Source organism: Pseudophryne corroboree, chromosome 4 (assembly GCF_028390025.1).
Source record: "Pseudophryne corroboree isolate aPseCor3 chromosome 4, aPseCor3.hap2, whole genome shotgun sequence".
NCBI lineage: Eukaryota > Metazoa > Chordata > Amphibia > Anura > Myobatrachidae > Pseudophryne > Pseudophryne corroboree.
In genome coordinates this window covers 356,099,198-356,125,713 of record NC_086447.1, presented here as the reverse complement: position 1 = coordinate 356,125,713, position 26,516 = coordinate 356,099,198, and the positions used below count along the sequence as shown (strand labels likewise).

Genomic DNA, 26,516 nt, shown 5'->3' with positions numbered 1-26,516 from the left:
CAGCATGTGTATATTCTATGTGCGTTTGCAGCTATATCTGCATACGAAATGCTACGTTACAGTGTTTTCCTGCTGGGAACTGCTAGGTTATCATGTCAGCCTAGCGGTTCCCACTATTAATGTCAATGGGGGAAGCAGTGATTGACAGTCTGGCTGCTCACAGCCAATCAGTGGGCTGCTCCTATAGAAGCAGCCGCTGATTGACTGGCAGCTCTCCTAATGACAGGACTCACACGAGTCCCGTCATTTGCAAACCTGAGCGTTGTGTATTACCATAGTATTCCCCAGTCCACCATGGTATGGGTGTGGCGTTTTTATTTTTTAATCCTTTAGATGCCAATATAGAATGAAGAGGACCTGATCTATCTCAGGGATAGGTGAGTACGGATTTTTTTTTTACAGGGATCATGGATTCTACTGGACAAGGTGACGTGATCTACACCAGGGATAGGTGAGTATGTGTGAGTGTGAGCATGTGAGTGTGTGTATTAAAGTTTTACTTTCACAATGTGTATACCATGTTGTTATTTTTTTTACATTCATTTTTTTACAGGGGGACTGTAGATTCCAGTGGGCCCCTCAATGGTCTGCCTGCTGTACTTGTGGTTCTCCAAGTACTGGCATGTGGGGGAGGCTTGCTGGGACCTGTAGTCCACCCATAAAAAACTATATTACTCATCAACTTAAACTTAAATGCCATCAACTCTACACCCACAGCCAGGGCTTCAGTCAAGGTACCCTGAAGGGGAGGGGAGGGGCATTTCTCTACAGAAATCCCTGGGCTGGGCTGACTAGTTAGGTGGGTAAATGCTTTGGCCATGGAACCCTGTCAAGTGTGTCTCTTGGTCGTGGCATTGCCCCCCTGCTAGTAGAGCCCAGTACTGGTTCTAAAAATAAGCGGTACCCCTACTTATTTTGTTTCCCATATTTTTAGAATCAGGACCGGTCCAAGAGCCTAGTGCTGGTTCTTAAAATACATGGAAGCCCTACAGATTTTTTCCCCCTGTATTTTTAAGACCAGGACCAGCTCAAAGAGGTTATGCTTTTTTTTTTTTTTTTTTTTTGGGGGGGGGGGGGCACCACACCGCTTTTCACTCAAAGGTTTGCATGCTATTACATTTGCAAGTTGTGGGATAGACTCTCACCTTCAAAAATCTCACTCCCTATTACATTTTGGCCTAAATCATGAAACATATTTGGAGGTATTGTAAAGGCTGAATTGAAGATGGCGGATGATTGGGATGTCAGGAGTGAGTGGGATTTATAGGGTTAAGTGGAAGTTGGAAAAATGTGAGGATACGGGGCTCTTCTAATCACTCAGACACAGAGCCGATGAAACCAAAGTGATGGTTTATTTCTCACTGCCCACAGGAATAGATAATACACCGGAAATAGAAGTAAATATAGCCCAGAAACAGTATACAGGTAGCAGTCCAGATAGTAAGTCCCAGTAGAGGATTTAGGTCCACAGCAATTCCACACAGAAATTACAGATAAACAGGTCCACACACCAGTACTACCACTTAATCCACACAGCACTGATAGCAGATTAGTCCACAGGAGAATATATGTATAAGTCCATGCAGTAGTAAATACGTATAAGTCCACACAGCACTGTTGATGCGTTCCACAAGGTTCCCTGGCAGATAATCACCCCTTAGCCAAAGTCCTGCAACTAACATCAGGAGCTGACCTGCGCAACCTCTTTTAAAACCTTCCAAATGCCCATCATGCCACGCTCACCTGGGGAGGAGACGCAGGTTCCTGAATGGTGGGATCCCACCTCAGATATCCCCCTACTCCCTCCCACAGCTGGCCTTCTCCTGCTGACCACATGCTGGGTCAGGCTCTGAGTTGTCTGTGAGAGACCAGGATTTAACAAAGGAAAGTAAACAGAAGGAACAATGACAGGGAAATTGGTTTAGGTCCTGATTGTCCCCTGTGGAGGGGCATTTTCAGAGAGACATTACCTGGCCCTCATACTTCCTGTGTGACCATATTAGGATAATGGGTTACACAGGATTATCCATGATAAGTTGTAACCTCATACACAGAATGGCCCTCCTAACATAACATAACATGACAGCACTATGTGCCAGGTCAGAGCCCACCTGTATTTACCTGAGTAAGATTATAGTTCAGAATATATTTAGGCTAACAAACGCACACATGGGGTAATAGTGACACAAGCCAGATAGATAATCGAACAAAAGGAATAAAAAGTACTTTAAATGCTATAAAGATTTAAACGCCATAAATACAGTTTTGGCCACTGTCTCATGTCTTTACAGAAAGTAAGATGTGGGGCTTGAGTTGGAACTCTGAAAACTGAATGGGGGTAGAGCTCTAGATATTATTGATGTGAAGATTGTGGTTTGTACTAAGGAATAATAGAATGAGTGGGAGGTGCAGACTAGACAGTCAACTGAGTATAATGGTTTGGCAAGTAACTTCGATAGTTTAGAATACTGAATGAATGTAGAGATGGTTCTGTCCACTAAATAACATGGCAAATAAGTGGGATGGATGTGTGTGGAAGCCAAAGGTGAGGAGCACTGTGAGATAGTTGTAGGAATGGAGCAGGATGGGTATAGGGACTGACTAAGATATGGGAAGTTAGTTGGATGTGGGGGACTTTTATGCCAGATATGGTTACATTGATTGCATCTGTATTTTCCAGTGAACACACAAATCTATGAATTAGCAACGCCACATTTTTGTGAGTGACAGCATAAGTACCTCACATGTCATTTATAATTTGTGTACAGAAATGAAGATACTCAGTCTAACACTGTAACACACCTACTTCAAATGTCAAGCATAGATTGTTAACATGAAACAACAGCAATCTAATCTTACCTGCAGTAGCCAATCCTTGGTTCGGGAAAGCGTTCATCATCCCAGTTCATGCCATCAGCTTTATACAGCATCAACACATATGAAGCAAATCCATCAGTGGTCAGCACGGCCTGGTATGTGTTGGTCTATGCATTTACAGAAGCATAAATTATAAAAAATATTAACAAACACATCATTACATCTAATCAAGATAGTTTAGTTACTGTAGTAATGAATTGGGAATTAGTAAATTCATCTGACCTACTCACCTTGTTATCATTGTCCTTTGCTGGATATGCAGGAACATTCTCCCATGTAATCTTCAATGTCCATTGAGCGGTGTATGAATGGTTCATGTATCTCTTGATCATGCCCTCAACTTTTTCAGTCACAGCATCCTTTCCTTCGCTGTATATCTGACGTGTATTAATTAGCAGGTATTAATTATTAAATCAAACTACTGAATGTTTACATAAAGCATTCTACTGTACATTCAATGTTATCCGGATGGTAGGTAGACAATTGGTCAACATGGACATGGTCGACATTGGAAAAAGGTCAACACATGAAAAGGTCGACATGAGTTAAAAAAAAAATTTTACTTTTTCATACTTTATCATCCACGTGGACTATGATTGGGAATAGTAACCTGTGGCGAGTGCTGCGGTAGTGGTGCAAGGCACCTTTCCCACAGCATGGTGAGCGAAACAAGCCATGCAAGGGGACATGGTGCACTAATTGGGGTTCCTGGTCATGTTACGGAAAAAACGACACCCAAAATATAAAAAAATCTCATGTCGACTTTTTCATGAATCGACCTGTCCTGTGTTGACCTTTTCATTGTGTCGACCTTTTCCCATGTAGACGAATAGTGGTCAACCTATTGATTGCCGACCTTATCCAGGTGGATCCATTGATCCATAACCCATTCAATAGGTGTAGTTTCTGATATACAGTATAAAGCTGTGGCAGGAGCTATGTGCCATGTAGACATTTCAATCTTTACCCTGCATAATATGAAATAAATACTACCCTAGTAAAAATACCTGGTAGTATGTAGTACCCACGTCCTTGGAGAAGTCGGCATCACTCCAAAACACAGCGATTGAGGCAACAATATAATTTGCACTGAATCCATTAGGAGGAGGGTTAGTGTAAGAGAATATGCTATTTCTTGATATTGGGAAGACGATTTGTCCATTGTCTGTGTACTAGAAAGAAAACATAATTAAGTCTGTTAACATTTTTCCATAGTCATAGACACAAGTAGAAATACTGTATGAAACTCTGATATCAGTACTCACATATATATAATTCCTTATCTGGTTTCCAAAGGGAAATCCCATGAGTGGCTGGAACAATGGAGAGGTAAAATCTGTTTTTCTTTGGACATAGGCTGTATCTCCATTATGTAGTCCATAGTCAAACAGTTCAACAGCTACAGTGAGAGGGAAAACAGCTAAGATTATATGTTTGGTAACAAAGGAATTGCACGGGTGCCGATGAAGATTAGCAAATATAGGCCCTCATTCCGAGTTGTTCGCTCGGTAAAAATCTTCGCATCGCAGCGATTTTCCGCTTAATGCGCATGCGCAATGTCCACACTGCGACTGCGCCAAGTAAATTTGCTATGCAGTTAGGATTTTTACTCACGGCTTTTTCATCGTTCTGGCGATCGTAATGTGATTGACAGGAAATGGGTGTTACTGGGCGGAAACAGGCTGTTTTATGGGCGTGTGGGAAAAAACGCTACCGTTTCCGGAAAAAACGCAGGAGTGGCCGGAGAAACGGGGGAGTGTCTGGGCGAACGCTGGGTGTGTTTGTGACGTCAAACCAGGAACGACAAGCACTGAAATGATCGCAGATGCCGAGTAAGTCTGAAGCTACTCAGAAACTGCTACGAGGTGTGTAATCGCAATATTGCGAATACATCGTTCGCAATTTTAAGATGCTAAGATTCACTCCCAGTAGGCGGCGGCTTAGCATGAGCAAATCTGCTAAAATTCACTTGCGAGCGAACAACTCGGAATGAGGGCCATAGAGTACATAATAACGTGCACATAATAACAATGGGATTTTTTTTACCTTGTAAGAAAAAAAATTCTCTGAATCAATTGGGGTAAAGGGGAACTATGGGTATAGATTGCACAGGCAGATGTTGGGCACTGTCAAACCAATTTCAACAAGAAGTGAGAGAAGTTTACTATGAGAATTCACACTGACCTTACAAATGTATTCAGTTTAAACATTACTTTTATTGTATTTGTTAGAAACATACTAATAGACTCCAAATAGTGAAATAGATTAAAATACCATGGTACCAAATACCATTAGACTCATGTGATGTACAGTAAGGTACTTCAAAATAAAATCTGAAAACCTTATAGGTGGTAAACTTCATATGTACCCTATATGGATAACAAGTCTAGCATGTTCACCCGTCCTGATAACCATCTCCAGTTGAGTATGACGTTCCAGAAAAAACTGGCACAATGATGGAACAAAGTTTCTGGGATAGTTCTGAATTTAGCCCACTGGTCTCAGCACCGGTACAAGGGAACCTGGGCAGAGAGCTGCAACCTGCGTGCCAGGTGCAGCTAAGTCCATACCTCCTTGCGGGTGTCCCTGTTGAATACCACCGGCATGTTAGACTCCGTGCCTCTGTTATGGATCTTTGGTAATCCGAAGTACGGACAAGCATCCATTATTCATCAGTGATTTGTAATACCCTAAGAGTTTCAGAACCTGGTGATCCTCATTCCAAAATGCAATCAGAGACGAAGGGGTATATGCAATTGCGGTCGAATTCCGGCTGGAATTCGACCGTTTTTAAATTCGACACAATTCGACTGTCGAATTCCGGCCGCTGGGGCCGGAATTCGACATATTCAATAAAAAATGGATTCGACAGTCCCGCTGTCGAAAATCGGACCAATTGACGGATAAAGTGCGTCCTGGATTCGACTTTTCCGACGGTGCAAAAATGGTTAAAAAACACGGAAAAAATTGCGTGGGGTCCCCCCTCCTAAGCATAACCAGCCTCGGGCTCTTTGAGCCGGACCTGGTTGTAAAAATACGGGGGAAAAATTGACTGGGGATCCCCCGTATTTTTAGAACCAGCACCGGGATCTGCGTCCGGTCCTGGTGCAAAAAATATGGGGGACAAAAAGCGTAGGGGTCCCACAAATTTTTTGAACCAGCACCGGGCTCCACTAGCTGGGGAGATAATGCCACAGCCGGGGGACACTTTTATAGCAGTCCCTGCGGCCGTGGCATTAAATACCCAACTAGTCACCCCTGGCCAGGGTACCCTAGAGGAGTGGGGACCCCTTAAATCAAGGGGTCCCCCCCTCCTGCCACCCAAGGGCCAGGGGTGAAGCCAGAGGCTGTCCCCCCCATCCAAGGGCTGCGGATGGGGGGCTGATAGCCTTGTGTACAATACAAGAATATTGTTTTTTGCAGAAGAACTACAAGTCCCAGCAAGCCAACCCGCAAGCTGGTACTTGGAGAACCACAAGTACCAGCATGCAGGGGAAATGGGCCCGCTGGTACCTGTAGTTCTTCTGCAAAAAAATACCCAAATAAAAACAGGACACGCACACCTTGAAAGTAAAAATTTATTACATACATGCCGACACACACATACTTACCTATGTGGACACGCCGACTCTGGCCACGTCTCCGTCTGTCGACAAAATCCGGGGTACCTGAAAATAAAATTATACTCACCTAAATCCAGTGTCCTGTTCTTTTTTTTGTAATCCATGTACTTGGCAAAAAAACAAACCGCATTTACCCGATCCACGAACTGAACATGGGACCCCTTTCCCCGAATGCTGAGACCCCCTGTGACTACTGTCACAGAGGGTCCCTTCAGGCAATCAGGGAGCGCCATGTCGTGGCACTCTCCTGATTGCCTATGCGCGTCTGAGCTGGCAGACAGCGCATCGCACATCCCCTCCGTGATATTCAATGGTGGGAACTTTGCGGTCAGCGGTGGGGTTACCTGCGGTCAGCCGCTGACCGTGGGTAACCCCACCGCTGACCGCAAAGTTCCCACCATTGAAACTAATGCAGCGGCTGTACGATGTGCTGTCTGCCAGCTCAGACGCGCATAGCCAAGCAGGAGAGTGCCACGACGTGGCGCTCCCTGATTGGCTGAAGGGACCCTCTGTGACAGGAGTCACGGGGGGTCTCAGCATTCGGGGAAAGGGGTCCCATGTGTAAACATGGGACCACTTTCAGTTCGTGGATCGGGTAAATGCGGTTTGTTTTTTTGCCAAGTACGTGGATTACAAAAAGGAACAGGACCGATCTACACTGGATTTTGGTGAGTATAATTTTCTTTTTAGGTACTCCATGGATTCTACTTGGAGAAGTGGACCGAACATCGTGTCAACATAGGTAAGTATGTGTGTGTCGGCATGTATGTAATAAAGTTTTACTATCATGGTGTGCGTGTCCTGTTTTTATTTGGGTATTTTTTTTGCAGTAGAACTACAGGTACCAGTGGGCCCGTTACCCCCCCCCCCGCATGCTGGTACTTGTGGTTCTCCAAGTACCAGCTTGCGGGGAGGCTTGCTGGGACTTGTAGTTCTGCTGCAATAAACAATATTCTTTTTTTTGATACAAGGTTATCAGTCCCCCATCCGCAGCCCAGGGATGGGGGGGACAGCCTCGGGCTTCACCCCTGGCCCTTGGGTGGCTAGATGGGGGGACCCCTTGATTGAAGGGGTCCCCACTCCTCCAGGGTACCCCGGCCAGGGGTGACTAGTTGGGGTTTTAATGCCACGGCCGCAGGGACCGATATAAAAGTGTCCCCCGGCTGTGGCATTATCTCTCCAGCTAGTGGAGCCCGGTGCTGGTGTTAAAAATACGGGGGACCCCTACGTTTTTTGCCCCCCATATTTTTGGCACCAGGACCGGACGCAGAGCCCGGTGCTGGTTCTAAATATATGGGCGATCCCCTGTCAATTTTCCCCCCGTATTTTTACAACCAGGACCGGCTCAAAGAGCCCGAGGCTGGTTATGCTTGGGAGGGGGGACCCCACGCATTTTTTTTCGGGATTTTAACCCATTCCATTAAAAAAAAAATATATATTTAAAAAAATATATAAATAATACTTGTGTCTCCTAATAGACAAACCAAGTACATAATCCCTTCTAATATAAATAGATATGCTATTAGCAATTAAAAAAAAACACAAAAAAACATGTTTTCAAATTTTTTAATTCGATTCCGCCAGCAAAGTGAGGCGGAATGAAATTGATGAAATTACTGTCGAAAAGCACTGTTGTCGAATCGACATTCTTCAATTGAATATACTTTTGTCGAAAAGCCGCATTTTTACCACTGCAGACATGTCGAATTTAAAAAATGTCGAATTGCAAAAAGTCGAATCTGAAACGTCCGTTTTTTTGTTGAAAAGTACTGTATTGCATTGTCGAATCCAATTCGACATGTTTTTTTTTTGTCGAAAATGGCCCGTTTTTCGACTTTTGCGGCAATTCGCCGGCAATTGCATATACCCCTTAGACCTTTCATACAGTGAGTAGATAGACCTCTTAAATAGATGGCTTGGAAATGTGTATGCTGAGCATGCTAAAAGGATCAAAATGATCAATATAAACTACTCAGAGTCTGGCCTTAAAATTATGTGGAATTACTTGATTAGTGTTATAGCTCCCCAGAGAAAATAAAAAGTGTCCTATTCAAAATAATTGATTTACCTAGACTACCTAATAAAGGCTATTAGAGACTAAAAACTGATTCACTTATTAATGGAACTTTAAGTAGTCAAATCTGAAGGAGACTTACTGGAACTTACATTTCTTCACATGGCCAGAGGCATCAACCCTAAGGTATAAAAGCTACCCTACAATCTGCAGGAACAATGGGTCACCCATATCTCCAAAAATAAGCAGCTGTAAAAGGTGTCATATCCACCAGTCTTTGTTTTCGTGTACTTTGTACACCAACAAGCTAAGACTAGAACGATCTTAGTTTTGCCTTTATTCCTCCTTTGCTACCCCTATGGTACCTAAACTTTGCAAAATGTCAGTAGCAGCTCACAAGACTAACGTGTATCTTCCAGATTCCTTCCACAGGTCTGCCAGCTCTATCTGCCAAAAGACCAGAGACAAAGATCCTGGCAAGCAGTGTCTACATCATCTCCTGAAATGCAGAGCCTTTAGAGAGAAGTACTGTACCTGGTGAACAGAAAAGCCTCCCTAAGGGAAAATGTATACAATACTGCTACAAATGGTGCTCTTCAACATCTCACTTCTCCAAGGACTGTGAGGTTGATGTTAACTGCACAGAATGTGACAGCACTGATCATAACACTTTACTTTACAACATATCGGCAGCCAGCATGGCAGTGAGCACAGTACAGAGAAAGAGAACACCAGTCACACCAGAAATCACTTCTCAATGTACTGAATTATGCAGAGAAGTCATAAGCGTCAGATCTTGCTCCAATATCTGTTTATATAGGGAGGGATTCTAGACTGCACACCCTAACTACATGTAATGAAAGGTGCTAACTTGCTGAAGCTTATATGCCACACACAAAAAGAAAAAAAGATGCAAGTGCACTATTTAAACAATCCAATACCTGTTTAGTCAGATATTAATACTCACAAGATCTGCCTGACAAAGTTGTCAAAAAATGCAATCCGAGATGGTCAAAGTTACAAATTTCTAGCCAGATCAACCTTTTTTGAGATCTTTAGCAAAGGCCCCAGCACCCCTTACTCCTTAAAGATTTGTGCAGAGAGTTTTGAGAAAACGAGGAAGTTAGACCGGGAAGCTGTTCCCGACGAACGGGATCCCGGCGGTCGATATACCGATGCCGGGATCCCGAGGGAGGACACAATCCCGGCATCAATATACCGACACCAAGCTGACAACCGGCATACCAATCATCCTGACAGTGGGACACGCTGCTGTCCTGTCGTGGGGGAAAGGGTTGGTTTAGGCAGTAGGAGGGGGGTAGGTTTAGGGTGCAGGCACGGGACCGTTAGGGTTAGGGACCAGGGAGGCACATAGAGGGGGAGGTTAGAGTTAGGCACATAGCGGGGAGGGTTAGGTTTAGGCAGCGGGGAAAGGTGGGTTAGGGTTAGGCACCACTGGGGATGGTTAGGGTTAGGCACCCACAAGGGATGGTACGCGATAGGGTAGGGAAAAGATGAGGGTTAGGGGGCTGTCAGGATTATGATGGACGGGATGCCGCTGTCGATATACTGACAGCCGGCATCCCATCCATCGGTATATCATATTGAACTCATTAGTCTATACTGTAGATAGAAAGACATTCCTTCCCTTATCAACTACAGTATCACTGAATGTAACCAAATCCCAGATAATAGGTCTGAAATTCCTACACCAGACGCAGCTATTCATCATGCACACTTGAAACCCATAGCACATCTGATACCAGAATTGACCTTGGTAGAGATACCTTATGAGTCCACAAAACTAGAAGTCAGATTAATGGCCCACAAAATGCACCTTATGCTCAATGACTAAACCTAGGATGCGTTGCAATATTTGCTGTACTGTAACTTTAGGAGATGTGCACAAACCAGCTTCTCTTAACAGCATGTTTACCTGTACTTTAGAAAATTGAAGCCCCTCTCTTTTCCATCCATGTCACAATCACTTTCTTATAAAGGAACTGCAGTACTGTCCTGTTATAGGCTTCTAGTGACAACCATGGCTGTGACAACTACCAAGATCATCTGAGGAGCACAGTCGTTCAAAGAAAAAACAAGGATAATCATGGCAATGTCCATCAAGGACAAACTATATAGGGAAATAGTGCAGAACAGATTAGTCAAAGATGTGGCAAACAGCAGGGTTGTACCTCTACCCTTTAGAACCCATAGACGTCACTTGCCCTTCACTTAAACACAACTTTCATTGGAAATCAGAGAAGAGAAATCACTACTCTTTCATAAGCACAAAAATTTGCACCCTGAGGTACTGTAGCTCACATCGTCAAATATGCAGAGGAATGGTGGTACCTGCAAATGTCTGGACTATACCACAGGAAGAAACAAGGGGGTATATTTACTAAGCTCCCGATTTTGACCGATTTTTTATGTTTTTTCAAAGTGTCATCTCGGGAATTTACTAAACACAAATCTCAGGAGTGATGAAGGCATTCGTATTTCTTTTAACGGCAGAGTTCACAAATACGAATGAATACACCATCGGTCAAACACGCCTGTTATTTTTTACAACTCGGTAATTTACTAAAAATTCGTATTCACAATCACTGCCGTCAATAGGCAAACACTGCCCGGAAAATTTACAAATCGTAAAAAAAAGCAGTTTTCAAATAGACCTGCTTTTTTTATCCGTATTCTGATAGGCATGCACGGATCAGTGAGATCCGTGCATGCTAATCTGTGGGAAGGGGTGTGAAAGGGTTAAAAGTCCCTGGAAAAATTTGTGTGGGGTCCCCCCTCCTAAGCATAACCAGCCTCGGGCTCTTTGAGCCAGTCCTGGTTGTAAAAATACAGGGGGAAAAATGTATAGGGTCCCCCCATATTTATACAACCAGCACCGGGCTCTGCACCTGGTCCTGGTGCAAAAACTAGGGGAACAAAAAACGTAGGGGTCCCCCGTATTTTTAACACCAGCACCGGGCTCCACTAGCCAGAGAGACTCTTGTGGGTGACCCCAATTGACTTTGCGGTCTACCGCAGACCGCAAAGTTCCCATCATTGGTTATAATGTAGCTGCACTACGCTACATTGTAACCAGTGCGCTCCTCTGATTGACAGTGCAGGAGCGCACAGCCAATCAGGAGAGTGCCATGATGTGGCGCTCCCTGATTGGCTGAAGGGACCTTCACAGACAAGTCACGGAGGGTCCCGCCAGTCGGGGAAAGCGGATCCATGTATAAATATGGATCCCCTTTCAGTACGTGGACCGGGTTTTTCATTTTTTTATTTTCATCAAGTACGTAGATTACAAAGATAAAGAAGAGGACAGATCTACATCGGATTGTTTGTAAGTATATTTTTAATTTACAGGTACTCCGGGATTCTACTGGACAAGGGGACAGAGGAGCTCCGTGTCAATAGGTAAGTATGTGTGTGTGTAAGTGTGCATTTATGTAAGCAGTGAAAAGCCCTGTTATCTCTGATAAAGAGCTTTTCAGTGCTCCATGAATAGACCCCGAAATAGGAGACAGATTAATAGCCCTCAGCAACTAAGACGGCTTGGCACTCATGCACCCCACCTGCGATCACGACACACCCGCACCTCACATGCGATCGTGACACACCCGCACCCCACCTGCGATCGTAGCACACCCACGTCACACCCGCGGTCACTGCCCCTGTGGCAGCAGAGCAGGTGGAGGACCAGAGCTAGTGCTACAGCCCTGACACCTGTTGACAATGCCCCCCCTGCCCCGCTGACACCCACGATCGCCTGTCGCCGGGTCAAGAAGGGAGAAGGGCTAAAACTCATCCATTTGCAAAATCAGTAAATAGCGTCCACCTCTGAATAATCCTCTTTGTCTGCCATTGTGTGTTAAAGTCATTATATTATTAAATTGCACAGATCCCAAGAGCTGCGCTCACATGATCATTTCAGCCAATAGTCACTTGGAAGGAACATAATAGTTAAACAGAGTCCAGTTCATTGCCAGAACAATTCAATACCATCTCTGAGGATAGTTCTCTGGCTCTACTGTTCTTCCAGCACTGTTCATGTGTTATCTGCAAGAATCCTGCATACTCCTAGTGCCTGTGTCATCTGTAAGAATCTGTTGAAGTCGAAAATATTATACCCACATCCAACACGTGCAAACACCACACAGAGTGGCCTCCGTACGTGCACGTGTTCTGCCGTGCGTGAGCATACCCGCACGCTGCGTACATTGGCTTGCGAAGCCCTGCGTATTAGTGCATGGTATGAGTAAATACAGTAGCATACGCATTCGCATAGAAAAGCCACAAAGACATATCTGATATTCTATCCACATAGTGCATAATTTACACATAGTCTACACACACCACACCAGCAAGTTACATTTACTTTGGAAGTATAACAACGGGGATATCCAGCTTTACAGGATGTGAGGGGACAGAACTAGGTTAGGACATAGTGTTTGGTATCCAGATGTACAGTAATTCAAGGGCAACATTCTGATCTCAGTTTCAGATAATCGCACGCTCCTGCGCATAGTTATGCGCAGGAATACAATATTCATATCTCACTGTAATTACTGTACTCATTATATTCGGTGGGAACCCAGTGGAGGACACTTGCGAGTACACCTGGACCAAGCATCGCCCACCTGTTCAAATCAACCTATGACCCCTCACGTACTGTAAATGACCTGCCCCTTGATCTATTGAAGAAGAGCTTACAGTTTCCTTTGTATTATGTTTTGGACAATTGTATAAAAGCCAAGCCTCCTGGCCGGTCCCAGTCTAATTCTCTGAAGGTCATCTTGCTAGACTGACTGAGGACCGGATCCGGGTGTTGCAGGCGAACAAACGTATGTATCCATTGGTTGTAACTTCTTCTCTGTGATAGTGTTGTATTTCTTTGTATACCCCTTTTTTAGTAAATATTTGTTGCTGCGTTGGACCACAACATAACATATGACTACTGCTGTCGCATTCCATTTCTGTTAAGGGTTTAAGGTGTATTCAGCTACACTTGCGGCCGCAGCAGCCCGAACCACTGTGTAACAAGGTACTGCTTTTTCCTAAAAGTTAAGCGAACTTAACAGTTGCGGGCTTGTCCGGTTCATCACATACTCACAGACTTGCAGGGCCTAACAGACTTTGGTCTACCAACAAAGGGTGGAGACGCATCTTAAATAATTTTATATTGTGTTTAAAACTATCTTGTGTTGTTAGACCACGTCTGTTCTGTATAGTCTTAGAGGTGCTGGTGTGAACCGAGGGACAAACAGGAAAAAAGCCATTTATTTTCTGCACGTGTAATTTTTGGCGTGAAAACGCGCACAAAGCATACTGATAGCTTACATACATTCTCACATATTGTTCACATAGGTTGTAATAGTCATTGTATATATCTGCATAGAATCGGATACGTTTATTTGTTGTATATTTGATATAGTTTGTTAATGGTGTAATTATAAAAGCACAAAACACAGGTCCGGCCTAAAAGTTTAGGTAAACACTCATTTGGGCGACTTCCAGCGAGTGTGAGGAACAACTGTTTATTGTGTAAGTGGGCAATAGTATTTTTGCTCACATTTGATCGTGTTAAGTGTGGTATATTTTGGTGCGAAAGCTCGGTGGACTTGTGGCACGTTGCGTGTGGTATGCATACGGGAACGAGCACGTAATGCGGGAACGCACGGTTGTGTGCATACGCTCGGTTACATGAAGCAGCGAGCGCAAGTTATAACCACACAATAGTAGTTCAAGTTAAGGTGGTGTAAAGCATTTGTAGTCATACCATTGCAAGTAACTATCCGATTTTAAAAGCAGATTACTATAATATTTTGTTTAAAGTGTACTACCTCTGGAGCAAGCTACCAATCAAAGGGAGTGATATTTTTCGGTACAGAAAAACATGGTGTGTTAGTGTGAGCTGAAAGTAGGAGTGGACGTATTGAACCCCGGAAAAATGGGATCCCATGAGAGACGCTGAGTTAGCAGATGCTCAGCGGCGTGAAAAGGCTAGCAACCTTACGCATTAACGAAGTAAGCACGTACTAAAACGTGCAGAGGAGCGTGATAGAGTATAGATTGTGAAGTTAAGGTTTTTGTGTTACGCTCCGGCTGAGAGCGTGGCTTGAATTCGTCTCCTGTGATCGTAGGGCGTATAGATAACAAGTATCTATAAGCTGTGCGATTGGACCGCACGTCCGTGTGTGTTATATGCGGCGCAACATGATACCATTTGCGTTATTTTGTGCAATTGTGTCTTAGGCGCTGTGTAGAGCATACGCAAATAGGATTTGTGTAAAAAAAGGGGTTTATCGTTGAGTTCCTCAGGAAATCTCCCTGGTGGGCATTCACTGGAAAGGGTGATCGATAAGTTGTTTCGCATCCTACAAAAATTTCAGTGGATAGATACCGAAAAGGAATTTTTCGCTGAATCTCTCAGGAAAATATTCCAACAGAACCTCCACTGAAATAAATTACGGTGCTGAAGGGTCTGCTATGGAGCCTAAGGTTGGGTACAACGGGCTTTCCACTATTCAGAGTGGGTCGTAGTACTGGCCAACGGAGGCAGGAGCGAGTGAAAACGCTCGGTAAGGACATTCACCGTTTGCTCGTATTGTGCATTTGGGTATCGTGTCAAAAGTCCACGATGGGAGCCAAGTGCACAAGCGGGAAACGTTCGGCAGCCAGGGTTCAGGCTGGAGAGTTGAGGCCAAGAGGGTCCGCGAGGTTGATAATGTGTGGGAAGTATGGTCCACACACAGAGGCTTTTTGTGACGAATGGGTACGTATGACTGCTGAAGATAGGACATCATTTCCTATGGTTGCTAGTTTTGGACCAGAGGTGCTGCAGTATGTAAGGCATAGAATATGTCTGATCAGATCTAAGAAACAAAGGATCAGACATAATGACTGTTTGAACATAGGACAACAAGAGGGAGATGTGCAAAGGGAGCTTGCTCGCACAGCAAGTTCCAGACCAAACAGGAATGTGAATGCGACGACACCACCACCGCCATATGTCGATGGAGAGAAGGCAGCTACAACCAATGGTACATCGGTGTCACAACTGAGGACTGATGAGAGGAAGCCTCAGTTGTAGGGGCTGGGGTGAACTTAAACTTTGGAGGTTGAACCAGACCCCCAGGCATGTAAGTGAGCTGCAGTATAAATTCCCAAAGATGTGACCACGACAAATGAGCAGGGCTGGCTCCAGGCATGTTCCAATAGAGCGGCCGAACAGGGCGCCACACTTTATGGGCGCCGCTAGCTCTGGCCGCCATATTGGAGCCTGGAGCCGTCGCTACAGCTGCAGTCCGCTCCCCTCCCCGCTAACCGGCGCCGGACAGTGAGCCAACCACAGCTCGCGGTCCAGCAGCTGAGGCTGATTGGCTGCCGGACCGCGAGCTTTGATTGGCTTGCGGACCGGCGCCTAGTTGAACCTGTACACCGCCACCGGAGATTGAGGGCTCCTAGGAGAGGCGCACGCTGCGCTCTCCTCCCTGCCCTCAGCCAAAGAGCAGCACCTAGCAGCAGCCTCAGCAACCATCGCGGTGACCGGTGAGCAGCACGGGGGCAGGTGAGGGGGGGGATATCTGGCACTGGGAACATGTCTGTCACTGGGGGCATAAGACATGTGTAACTGGCATTGGGGGGCATATCTGGCACTGTGGGGGCATTTTTATATCTGGCACTGTGGGGACATATCTGGCACTGTGTGGGCATTTTTATATCTGGCACTGTGGGGACATATCTGGCACTGTGGGCATTTATGCATCTGGCACTGGGGGCATTTATGCATCTGGCACTGGGGGCATTTATGTATCTGGCCCTGTGGGGGGAGCATGGGACATGTGTATCTGGCATTGGGGCCATATCTGGCACTGTGGGGGCATTTTTATATCTGGCACTGTGGGGACATTTCTGGCACTGTGTGGGCATTTTTACATCTGGCACTGTGGGGACATATCTGGCACTGGGGGCATTTATGCATCTGGCACTGGGGGCATTTATGCATCTGGCACTGGGGGCATTTATGTATCTGGCCCTGTGGGGGCATTTTTATATCTGGCACTGTGGTGACATATCTGGCACTGTGTGGGCATTTTTATATCTGGCACTGTGGGGACATATCTGGCACTGTGGGCACTTATGTATCTGGCACTGTGGGGGCACTTATGTATCTGGCACTGTGTGGGCACTTATGTATCTGGCACTGTGGGGGCATTTATGTATCTGGCACTGTGGGGGCATTTATGTATCTGGCACTGTGGGGGGCATATCTGCACTGTGGGGGCATTCATGTATCTGGCACTTTGGGGGCATTTATGTATCTGAACTGTGGGTGCATATCTGGCACTGTGTGGCCATTTATGTAGCTGGCACTGCTGGGGGGCATGTCACGTGTAGCTGGCACTTCTGGGGAGCATGTCACGTGTAGCTGGCACTGCTGGGGAGCATGTCACGTGTAGCTGGCACTGCTGGGGGGCATGTCACGTGTAGCTGGCACTGCTGGGGGGCATGTCATGTAGTGTTCCCGCTAGACGTCGGTGGCTAGGCAATGTGTCTCAGTGCTCTCCCTGGTGCAATGTGTCTCAGTGCTGTGCCTGGCGCAAAGTGTATAGGAGGTTCTACCTGGTGCAGTGTGTATTAGCTGCACTACTGTGTGGTGTAATGCAAATTGCCACTATTATGTGGCCACGTACCTTCCCCACGAAGTAACTCCCCTTAATTTTTGCTGCGCGCCTTCGGCGCGCACTGTCCATGCTTTGACATATCGGTATGGGAACAACAAGCATTACAGTATGTACATCATTTTGCCCTCCTAACTTAAAAATGTGCCCTCCCTGTGATCAGCACCATGCCCTAAAAAGTGAACACTATCATGTGTAGCTGGCACTGCTGGGGGGCATGTCATGTGTAGCTGGCACTACTGCGGGGCATGTCATGTGTAGCTGGCACTGCTGCGGGGCATGTCATGTGTAACTGGCACTGCTGCGGGGCATGTCATGTGTAGCTGGCACTGCTGAGGGGCATGTCATGTGTAGCTGGCACTGCTGCGGGGCATGTCATGTGTAGCTGGCACTGCTGCGGGGCATGTCATGTCTAGCTGGCACTGCTGCGGGGCAAGTCATGTGTAGCTGGCACTGCTGGGGGGCATGTCATGTCTATCTGGCACTGCACATTATGTGTATCTGGCACTATACTGGAGACATTGTGTGTAAGGAACACTACTGTGGCTATGTGTAAGGCTGCTAATTGTGTGAAAATATATTTATAGTTTGATGATATGAAGTTACGAGGCCACGACCATTTTTCCAGAGACCACGCCCACTTTTCTGGGAGCGCGCATGGGGGGGGGGCGCTTTTACATTTTCTCGCTCAGGGTGCTAGTAGGCCTGGAGCCGGCCCTGCAAATTAGATAAAAGTCTATGGATTTTTTAAGCACAGTTCTTCAAACACAGCAGTAGTACTTTGCAAGAATACAATGCATAAAGAAATAAGCACAGTTCCTTGGAGAGCTTGCAGAATAGTAGAGACCACAGGGCACTGGTAATATCAGGTACAGTTCTTAAAGACCAGGAGTTGGAATTTCCTTAACCAGAGAAGCCATCTGCAACATACTGAAGTAGAAATAAGGAACTAGCCAGCAGATGTTCCTTGAAAGCTGGCAATGCTGGATAATGTGGTAAACTGCTGTGCATACCGGATGGAGCCGCTCAGATGACAGAGTGTGAAGTACTGTGCTGGTGTGATGCTAGAGTGCGATGAAATAATAAATGAGCAACAGCAGAACCCTTTTAATATGGAGGGACAAACACCACTGTAAGCTTGGCGCTGGAAGCTGGTGTATCAATAGCCAGGAGACAATGGCGGAGCACTGTGAAGTCAGGCGGCATCATACGGTGGAAGGCTGGTGCGGGTCTCTAGTGGAGGATGGAAGCAGGAACTGGAAACCTGTAACAGCAATGTCCACAGCAGGGAGAGACCTGGTAACACTAGGTTTGACAACCAAAGCACTGACAGTTTCTTGTCTCTGACACAGGATATTTATACCTGCAGGAGGACCGGCATTGGCTGAGCAATCATGCAGATTTCAGTGAGACAAGTGATTGGTGTAAAGTGGAACATGTGACTGAATCCAACATGGCTGCGCCCATGTAGCACTTGGAGGCAAAAGTTAGTTTGAGAAAACCATGTGGAAACCCAGCAACAGTGGCGGCGGATGCCGCAGAAAGCAGGAAGCGCCATACAGACATCTTGCACACTGAAACTCATGAGCGACATCAGAGGTCACAGCAGACAGTAAATACCATCCTGAAGACTCTGTGAGTTACAAACATAGGAGCGGCTGCGGAGGCTGCGGCGGGCCGGGGCGGGCCGGAGACGCCAGTCTGAAACATACATAAAACCACTGTGACAGCGCTGCTGGATGACAGGAGGGGAATGTAGATTATGGATCTCAGCTGCACCGCCGAGATCCGGCCCTGGAGCGCTGAGCCAGCCTCAGGAGACATCTGGATGGTAAGTAATGGCGTCCAATTACCCAGATCGTGACAGCACCCTCCCCCTTTAGGAGTGGCCCCAGGACACTTTTTAGGCTTCTGAGGGAATCTGGAATGAAAGTCCATAACCAATTTGGGAGCATGAACATCTGAGGCATTAGTCCATGAACGCTCTTCAGGCCCATAGCCTTTCCAGTCGATCAGGTACTGAAGACGACCATATCAGTAATGAGAATCCAGGATCTTGGCAACTTCATACTCAACACCATGCTGAGTTTGGACTCTGGGCGCAGAAGGAAGTGCTGAATGAAATCGGTTCAGGATAACTGGTTTAAGAAGTGAAACATGAAAAGTTCTGGGAATCTTCAGAAATGAAGTTTGTAAGCCACTGGATTGATGACTTGTTCAATTTGAAAAGGACCTATATATCGAGGAGCAAATTTCATGCTTGGCACCCTTAGTCTCAAATTCTTTGTAGCCAACCAGACACAATCACCCACTTTGAAGGCCGGAATTGCCCTACGCCTTTTATCAACAAACTTCTTGTACCTGGATGATGCTTTCAAAAGAGCTGCACGAACATTCTTCCAGTTATTTGAAAACTGATGAAGAGTAATATCAGCTGCAGGCAATGATGTTGCTGGAAGCGTTTGAAATTCAGGAACTTTTGGGTGAAATCCGTAGTTGGTGAAGAATGGCGTGGAAGAAGATGAAGAATGATACTGATTGTTGTGACAAAATTAGGCCCATGGAATAAGTTGAACCTAATCATCTTGAGATGAAGATACATATATACGAAGAAAGGCCTCCAAGTCTTGATTCACTCGCTCTGTTTGCCCGTTGGTTTGCAGATGATAAGCTGTGGAGAACTTTAATTTGACCTGGAGGGCAAGACACAAACCTCTCCAGAATTTAGCTACAAATTGAACACCTCTGTCAGAAATTATCTCTTCAGGGAGACCATGTAGTCTGAAGATCTCTTGGATGAAGACTTGAGCCAACTTAGAAGCTGATGGAAGACTGGTAAGCGGTATGAAATGAGCCATTTTGGTGAACCGGTCAACTACCACCCAGATGGCATTATGTTTATTACACATGGGAAGATCTGTAAGAAAGTCCATTGATAGATGAGTCCATGGACGATGAGGAACGGACAGAGGAACCAGTTGCCCAGCTGGTGACTGGTGGGGTACTTTGTGTTGGGCACATTTTGGACAAGATGCAATAAATTTGGTGATGTCCTTCTTGAGGGTCGGCCACCGTTAAGATCTGGCAACAAATTCTAAGGTCTTTTGGATGCCTGTGTGTCCAGCGAAGCGAGAGGAATGTGCCCAATGCAAGAGCTTCCTTCTGAGAGCCGGTTTAACAAAACTTTTCCCTGGCGGGGGCATAGAGTCCAACCTCACTACGGAGAATGCCACTGGATCAATAATGTAATGCTTGTCAGTAGACTCAGACTCATTTTCTTGCTCCCAAGAGCGGGAAAGGGCATCAGCCTTGCGATTCTGTGACCCTGGACAAAACTGAAGTTTAAAGTCAAATCTTGATAAGAAAAGTGCCCACTTGGCCTGACGAGGATTGAGACATTGAGCGCTTTTTAGATATATAAGATTTTTGTGGTCCGTCAGAATGGTAATGGTATGTGAAGCTCCCTCTAGCAAATATCTCCACTCGTCCAGAGCGAGCTTGATAGCCAGAAGTTCTTGATCACCAATGGCGTAATTGCATTCAGCAGGGGAGAACTTTTGTGAGAAGAAGCCACAAGGATGTAGATGACCGTCATTGGCTCTTTGAGACAGGACTGCGCCAACTCCAACAGAAGAGGCATCTACCTCGAGAGTAAAAAGCGAGCTGGTATCTGGCTGTTTCAATACTGGAGCTGAGATTAATTTTTGTTTTAACAGATGGAAGACTTCAGTGGCTTCTTCCGACCACTTAGAAGGAGCACCCTTTTTGGTAAGGGCAGTGACAGGTGCCACAATTGTGGAAAAGTCTTGAATAAATTTCCTGTAATAATTGGCGAATCCTAGGAATCTTTGGATACCCCTTAGGGTTGTAGGTATCGGCCAATCACGAATAGCTTGAAGCTTCTCAGGATCCATCTCCAGGCCAGAACCAGACACAATGTATCCTAGAAACGGTATAGACTTTACTTCAAAGACACACTTCTCCAGCTTGCAATAGAGATGGTTGGCACAGAGACGAGACAAGACCTCCTTCACCCAAAAACGATGTTCAGCCAAGTCATTAGCGAAGATAAGGATGTCATCGATGTAGACCACGACATGACGATATAGGATATCTCTAAAGATCTTGTTCACGAAGTGTTGGAACACAGCTTGAGCGTTACTGAGTCCAAAAGGCATGACAAGGTACTCGTAATGTCCATCACGGGTATTAAATGCGGCTTTCCACTCGTCACCCTTTCGGATCCGGATGAGGTTGTAAGCACCTGAGATCTAATTTAGAGAAAATCGTGGCTCCACTGACACGGTCAAATAACTCAGTAATGAGAGGTAGAGGATACCGATTTTTCACAATAATATCGTTTAGACCATGGTAATCTATACATGGCCGCAGACCACCATCTTTCTTCTTGACGAAGAAGAAGCCTGCACCAGCTGGAGAGGAAGAAGGTCGGATGAATCCTTTAGCTAGATTTTCTTTAATATATTCCTTCATAGAATGAGTCTCTGGTAACGATAACGGATATATTCGGCCTTGAGGTGGAACCTTCCCTGGAATGAGGTCGATAGGGCAATCCCATTCCCTATGAGGGGGAAGAATACCTGCAGAGGATTTGCTGAACACATCTGTGAAGTATGGAGAAGGTGGAACATCAGAAGCTTCGGAGGAGGATGAACAAACTGGTAATACTTTGGAGAGGCAAGTCTCTGAACAGGAGGGACCCAATGCCAGCATATGGTAGTCCTCCAATCCACTTGAGGGTTATGAAGACGAAGCCATGGAAGGCCTAGAACAACAGGATGAGTGGCTTTTGGAATCACCAGGAAGGAAATCAATTCTGAGTGGAGGACTCCTACCTTCAAACAGATAGGCAGGGTCTTGGAAGAAATAATTGCATTGGAAATCCTACTGCCATCCACAGCAGTCAAGGATATGGAAGATGGAAGTCTCTCAGTGGGTAGGGACCACCGCTTGACATATTCCTTGGACATAAAGTTCCCGGCTGCTCCTGAATCCAACAGGGCAATAAGGTTACTGGTGCGCTTTGCCACTAAAAGCGAAACTGGAAGGTTACAATCACTTGAAAAAGGAGAGGATTTCATTACTCCTAGCCGACCCTCTCCGTGGCGGGCTAGGACTTGGAGTATTCCGGATGCTTAGGACAAGCGTTGATGATGTGAGAAGGTGCAGAACAATACAAACAGAGACGTTCGGATAGGCGTCTTCTACGCTCTGCTGGTGACAGACGAGAATGACCAACTTGCATGGGTTCGTCTTTGGGCGGAGATGGCTGACGAGGAGGAGGAGTAGTGGAAGTCTTAGGAAAGGCTGGCCTTCCTCGCTCGACTGCCCTTTCACGAAACTGGATGTCAACTTTAGTGCAGAGGGATATAAGCTCATTTAATTTTGTTGGTAAGTCTCTGGTAGCTAGCTCATCTTTAATACGTTCAGATAAGCCATGCCAAAAGGCTGCATAAAGAGCATCATCGTTCCAGGAAAGTTCTGAAGCCAAAATTTTAAACTGTATCAGATATTGACCAACAGTACATGTCCCCTGACGTAAGCGGAGGATTTCAGAGAAGGCAGAAGTTACACGGCCTAACTCGTCGAAGATGCACCTAAACGGTGCCACAAAGTTCATATATGAGGATAACAAAGCATCCAATCTCTTCCATAGAGGTGATGCCCAATAAAGGGCGGATCTGCTGAGGAGGGAGATGATATAGGCAATTTTGGTGCATTCAGTTGGAAAACTGCCAAGTTGCAACTCGAAATGGTTCTCACACTGATTAAGAAATCCCCTTACAGGCCTTTGGGGACCCATCAAATTTAGCAGGTGTCGGCAAATGAAGTCGTGGAACAGAAATGGGTATGGTGGGAGGGGTTACCACCGTAGGTACTGCAGTTGCCACACTAGACGCCCCTGAACCACGGAGGGTTGTTTGAATTCCATCCAGCCGTAAGGAAAGATCCTGAAGACATCGAATAACATGGCCTTGTGCAGCCTCCTGATGTTCAAGGCGGGCTGCCAGTTCTTGCATTTGCCTGGTCGCTTGGACTTGATCCCCGGCTGGATCCATTTGGTCAGTGTTTACTTTCACAACTGAGGACTGATGAGAGGAAGCCTCAGTTGTAGGGGCTGGGGTGAACTTAAACTTGGGAGGTTGAACCAGACCCCCAGGCATGTAAGTGAGCTGCAGTATAAATGCCCGAAGATGTGACCACGACAAATGAGATAAAAGTCTATGGATTTTAATAAGCACAGTTCTTCAAACACAGCAGTAGTACTTTGCAAGAATATAATGAATAAAGAAATAAGCACAGTTCCTTGGAGAGCTTGCAGAATAGTTGAGACCACAGGGCACTGGTAATATCAGATACAGTTTTTAAAGACCAGGAGTTGGAATGTCCTTAACCAGAGAAGCCATCTGCAACATACTGAAGTAGAAATAAGGAACTAGCCAGCAGATGTTCCTTGAAAGCTGGCAATGCTGGATAATGTGGTAAACTGCTGTGCATACCGGATGGAGCCGCTCAGATGACAGAGTGTGAAGTACTGTGCTGATGTGATGCTAGAGTGCGATGAAATGATAAATGAGCAACAGCAGAACACTGGTAATATGGAGGGACAAACACCACTGTAAGCTTGGCGCTGGAAGCTGGTGTATCAATAGCCAGGAGACAATGGCGGAGCACTGTGAAGTCAGGCGGCATCATACGGTGGAAGGCTGGTGCGGGTCTCTAGTGGAGGATGGAAGCAGGAACTGGAAACCTGTAACAGCAATGTCCACAGCAGGGAGAGACCTGGTAACACTAGGTTTGACAACCAAAGCACTGACAGTTTCTTGTCTCTGACACAGGATATTTATACCTGCAGGAGGACCGGCATTGGCTGAGCAATCATGCAGATTTCAGTGAGACAAGTGATTGGTGTAAAGTGGAACATGTGACTGAATCCAACATGGCTGCGCCCATGTAGCACTTGGAGGCAAAAGTTAGTTTGAGAAAACCATGTGGAAACCCAGCAACAATGGCGGCAGATGCCGCAGAAAGCAGAAAGCGCCATACAGACATCTTGCACACTGAAACTCATGAGCGACATCAGAGGTCACAGCAGACAGTAAATACCATCCTGAAGACTCTGTGTTACAAACATAGGAGCGGCTGCGGAGGCCGCGGCGGGCCAGAGACGCCAGTCTGAAACAAACATAAAACCACTGTGACAGCACTGCGGGATGACAGGAGGGGAATGTAGATTATGGATCTCAGCTGCACTGCCAAGATCCAGCCCTGGAGCACTGAGCCAGCCTCAGGAAACATCTAAATGGTAAGTAATCGCATCCCATTACCCGGATCGTGACAATCGGTAAATGATAAAAACATGCATAACACTTGTATTAACCCTAATCCCTGCAAGTTGTACCCTGTTTTGAATTCTCCCCAAGGTTGTAGTTTTGAGGAAGACGACGAGCCCAGCATGATCTCAGCCCTCTCCTTAGCAGCTACCATACAGGATACTCATGTGGGCATGGCCCAACCAGTAAGAGCAGTGGCGATGCCCTCCAGTGGAGGAGCGGGTCAGGTCATATCCACCGGTAAGTATGGGACCGTTTATTATGCAGAAACAGTAGCCGCCCGTATTATAGAGACAAACAAACATGAAGTGGTTGAGTTAAACCCAGTCAGGTTGATTGCAGTCCCCAATGGGAGAACTGATAAGCAGGGAGTAACCCCCATCAGGAACATTGCAATGCATTGTCCATGGTCCCGAACAGAACTGAGGTCAATTATGTCAGAATTCCCTGATCCCAGGAAAGATCTAGTCAGATGCCAGAAATGTATTAAAGAACTGGGCAATGCCCATGAGCCCACAAACAAAGATAGGCGGATAGTGTTAAGAGCGAGTCTACCCTCTAATATTGAAATCCCGAAATTTATCACCGACTGCAAACTAGAGTAGAAGTGCCACTCACTGATGAATACACACAGGAGAATGTTAGGCAAATTAACATACAATTAGGATTGTATTTTCCCCACTGTTGTCAAGTGGAATAAAATTTTCTCCATAAGACAGAAAGAAAGTGAAACAGCATCCGAGTATTTCCATAGAGCTTTACAGGAAATGGCTAGATACACTGGGATAGAGGATATAAAGGAAAATGCCAACCACAGGGAGGTAGCTGTCTCTGTACTAATGGACGGGCTAAAGGAGGCATTGAGGACCAGAGTGCAAACCTCTTTGCCAAATTGGAGAGGTATTACGGTAGTTACACTAAGAGAGTCTGCATTTGAACACGACCGTAATATCATTAAACACATGGAGTCGCAAGGGGATAGGTTGATGCTGGTAAGTATACAGGCACTTGAAGGGATGTCCAACCAACGGAAACCCCAGACCCCTGAAGACTGGAAGAGATCAATAATATATTTTATTTGCAGGAAGGAGGGGCACATTGCCAGGGATTGTAGGAATAATGGGACACATAGTAGATATAGACCCCCTAGACCAGAATACGAGCCACGTAACCAAACACATAGACGAGATCAGGGAACATATAGGAGAGATTACAAGCCACATAGAGGGGAAACAAGGAGGTACCCACCAAGGAGGGACTGGCAGACCACCGAAAATTCACAGCTATTTCCCTAACATATAGTAGCTGCCAATGCTCTGAGGGAGGGTCCAAAACCACAATAGAGGTCAGGTCATACCTGTAGTCTGCAGCTGGTGAAATTGATTGCTGGCCTTGGAAGTGAACCTGAGGTCATGGTCAATATAGCTGGAACACCACAACCATTTCTTGTAGATACAGGGGCAGCCAGATCAGTGCTAAACTCCACAACAGGTGTAATGACCACGGGTAAAACGATTTCGGCAATGGGAGTAACGGGAAAGGTGCAGCAGTACCCTTTGAGTAGACCTGCAAAGATTACGATAGGGCCCTTGCATACCAAACATTCCTTCCTTTTGGCTGCATCGGCGCCGACTAATCTACTTGGCAGAGATTTGTTATGTAAGATGCAGTGTCATATATTGTACCCTTGAGGGTGTGTTTTTATATATCCCTGAGAACCATGCACAGGAAGTACAAGATATGTTAGACACCCCTCAGAGGCTAATGTTACACTCTACCATTCTAGACACATGTCCATCGCAGGTAGAGGAAATTATCTCACAAATACCGGGTTTCCTTTGGACCAAAGATGGACAGGACACTGGATTGATAGCGAATGTAGCCCCAGTAGTAGTGCAAGTAAAAGATGGCAGGATATCTCCAAAAATCCCCAAGTACCCTCTGAAACCAGAGGTGGAAT

General features: G+C 45.8%; 1 protein-coding gene across 1 annotated transcript in view; it reads right to left on the bottom strand.

Moving 5' to 3' along the window:
• LOC134909538 (mucin-4-like) overlaps nt 1-26,516 on the bottom strand; it is a 278,478-nt gene that overhangs the window by 215,510 nt on the left and 36,452 nt on the right. Inside the window, exons 3-6 of the mRNA XM_063916527.1 lie at nt 4,143-4,276; nt 3,885-4,049; nt 3,108-3,254; nt 2,860-2,984 (exon numbers count right to left, since the gene is read on the bottom strand). Of these exons, the coding sequence (XP_063772597.1) occupies nt 2,860-2,984; nt 3,108-3,254; nt 3,885-4,049; nt 4,143-4,276 (571 nt within the window). The remainder of the gene's footprint in view (nt 1-2,859; nt 2,985-3,107; nt 3,255-3,884; nt 4,050-4,142; nt 4,277-26,516) is intronic.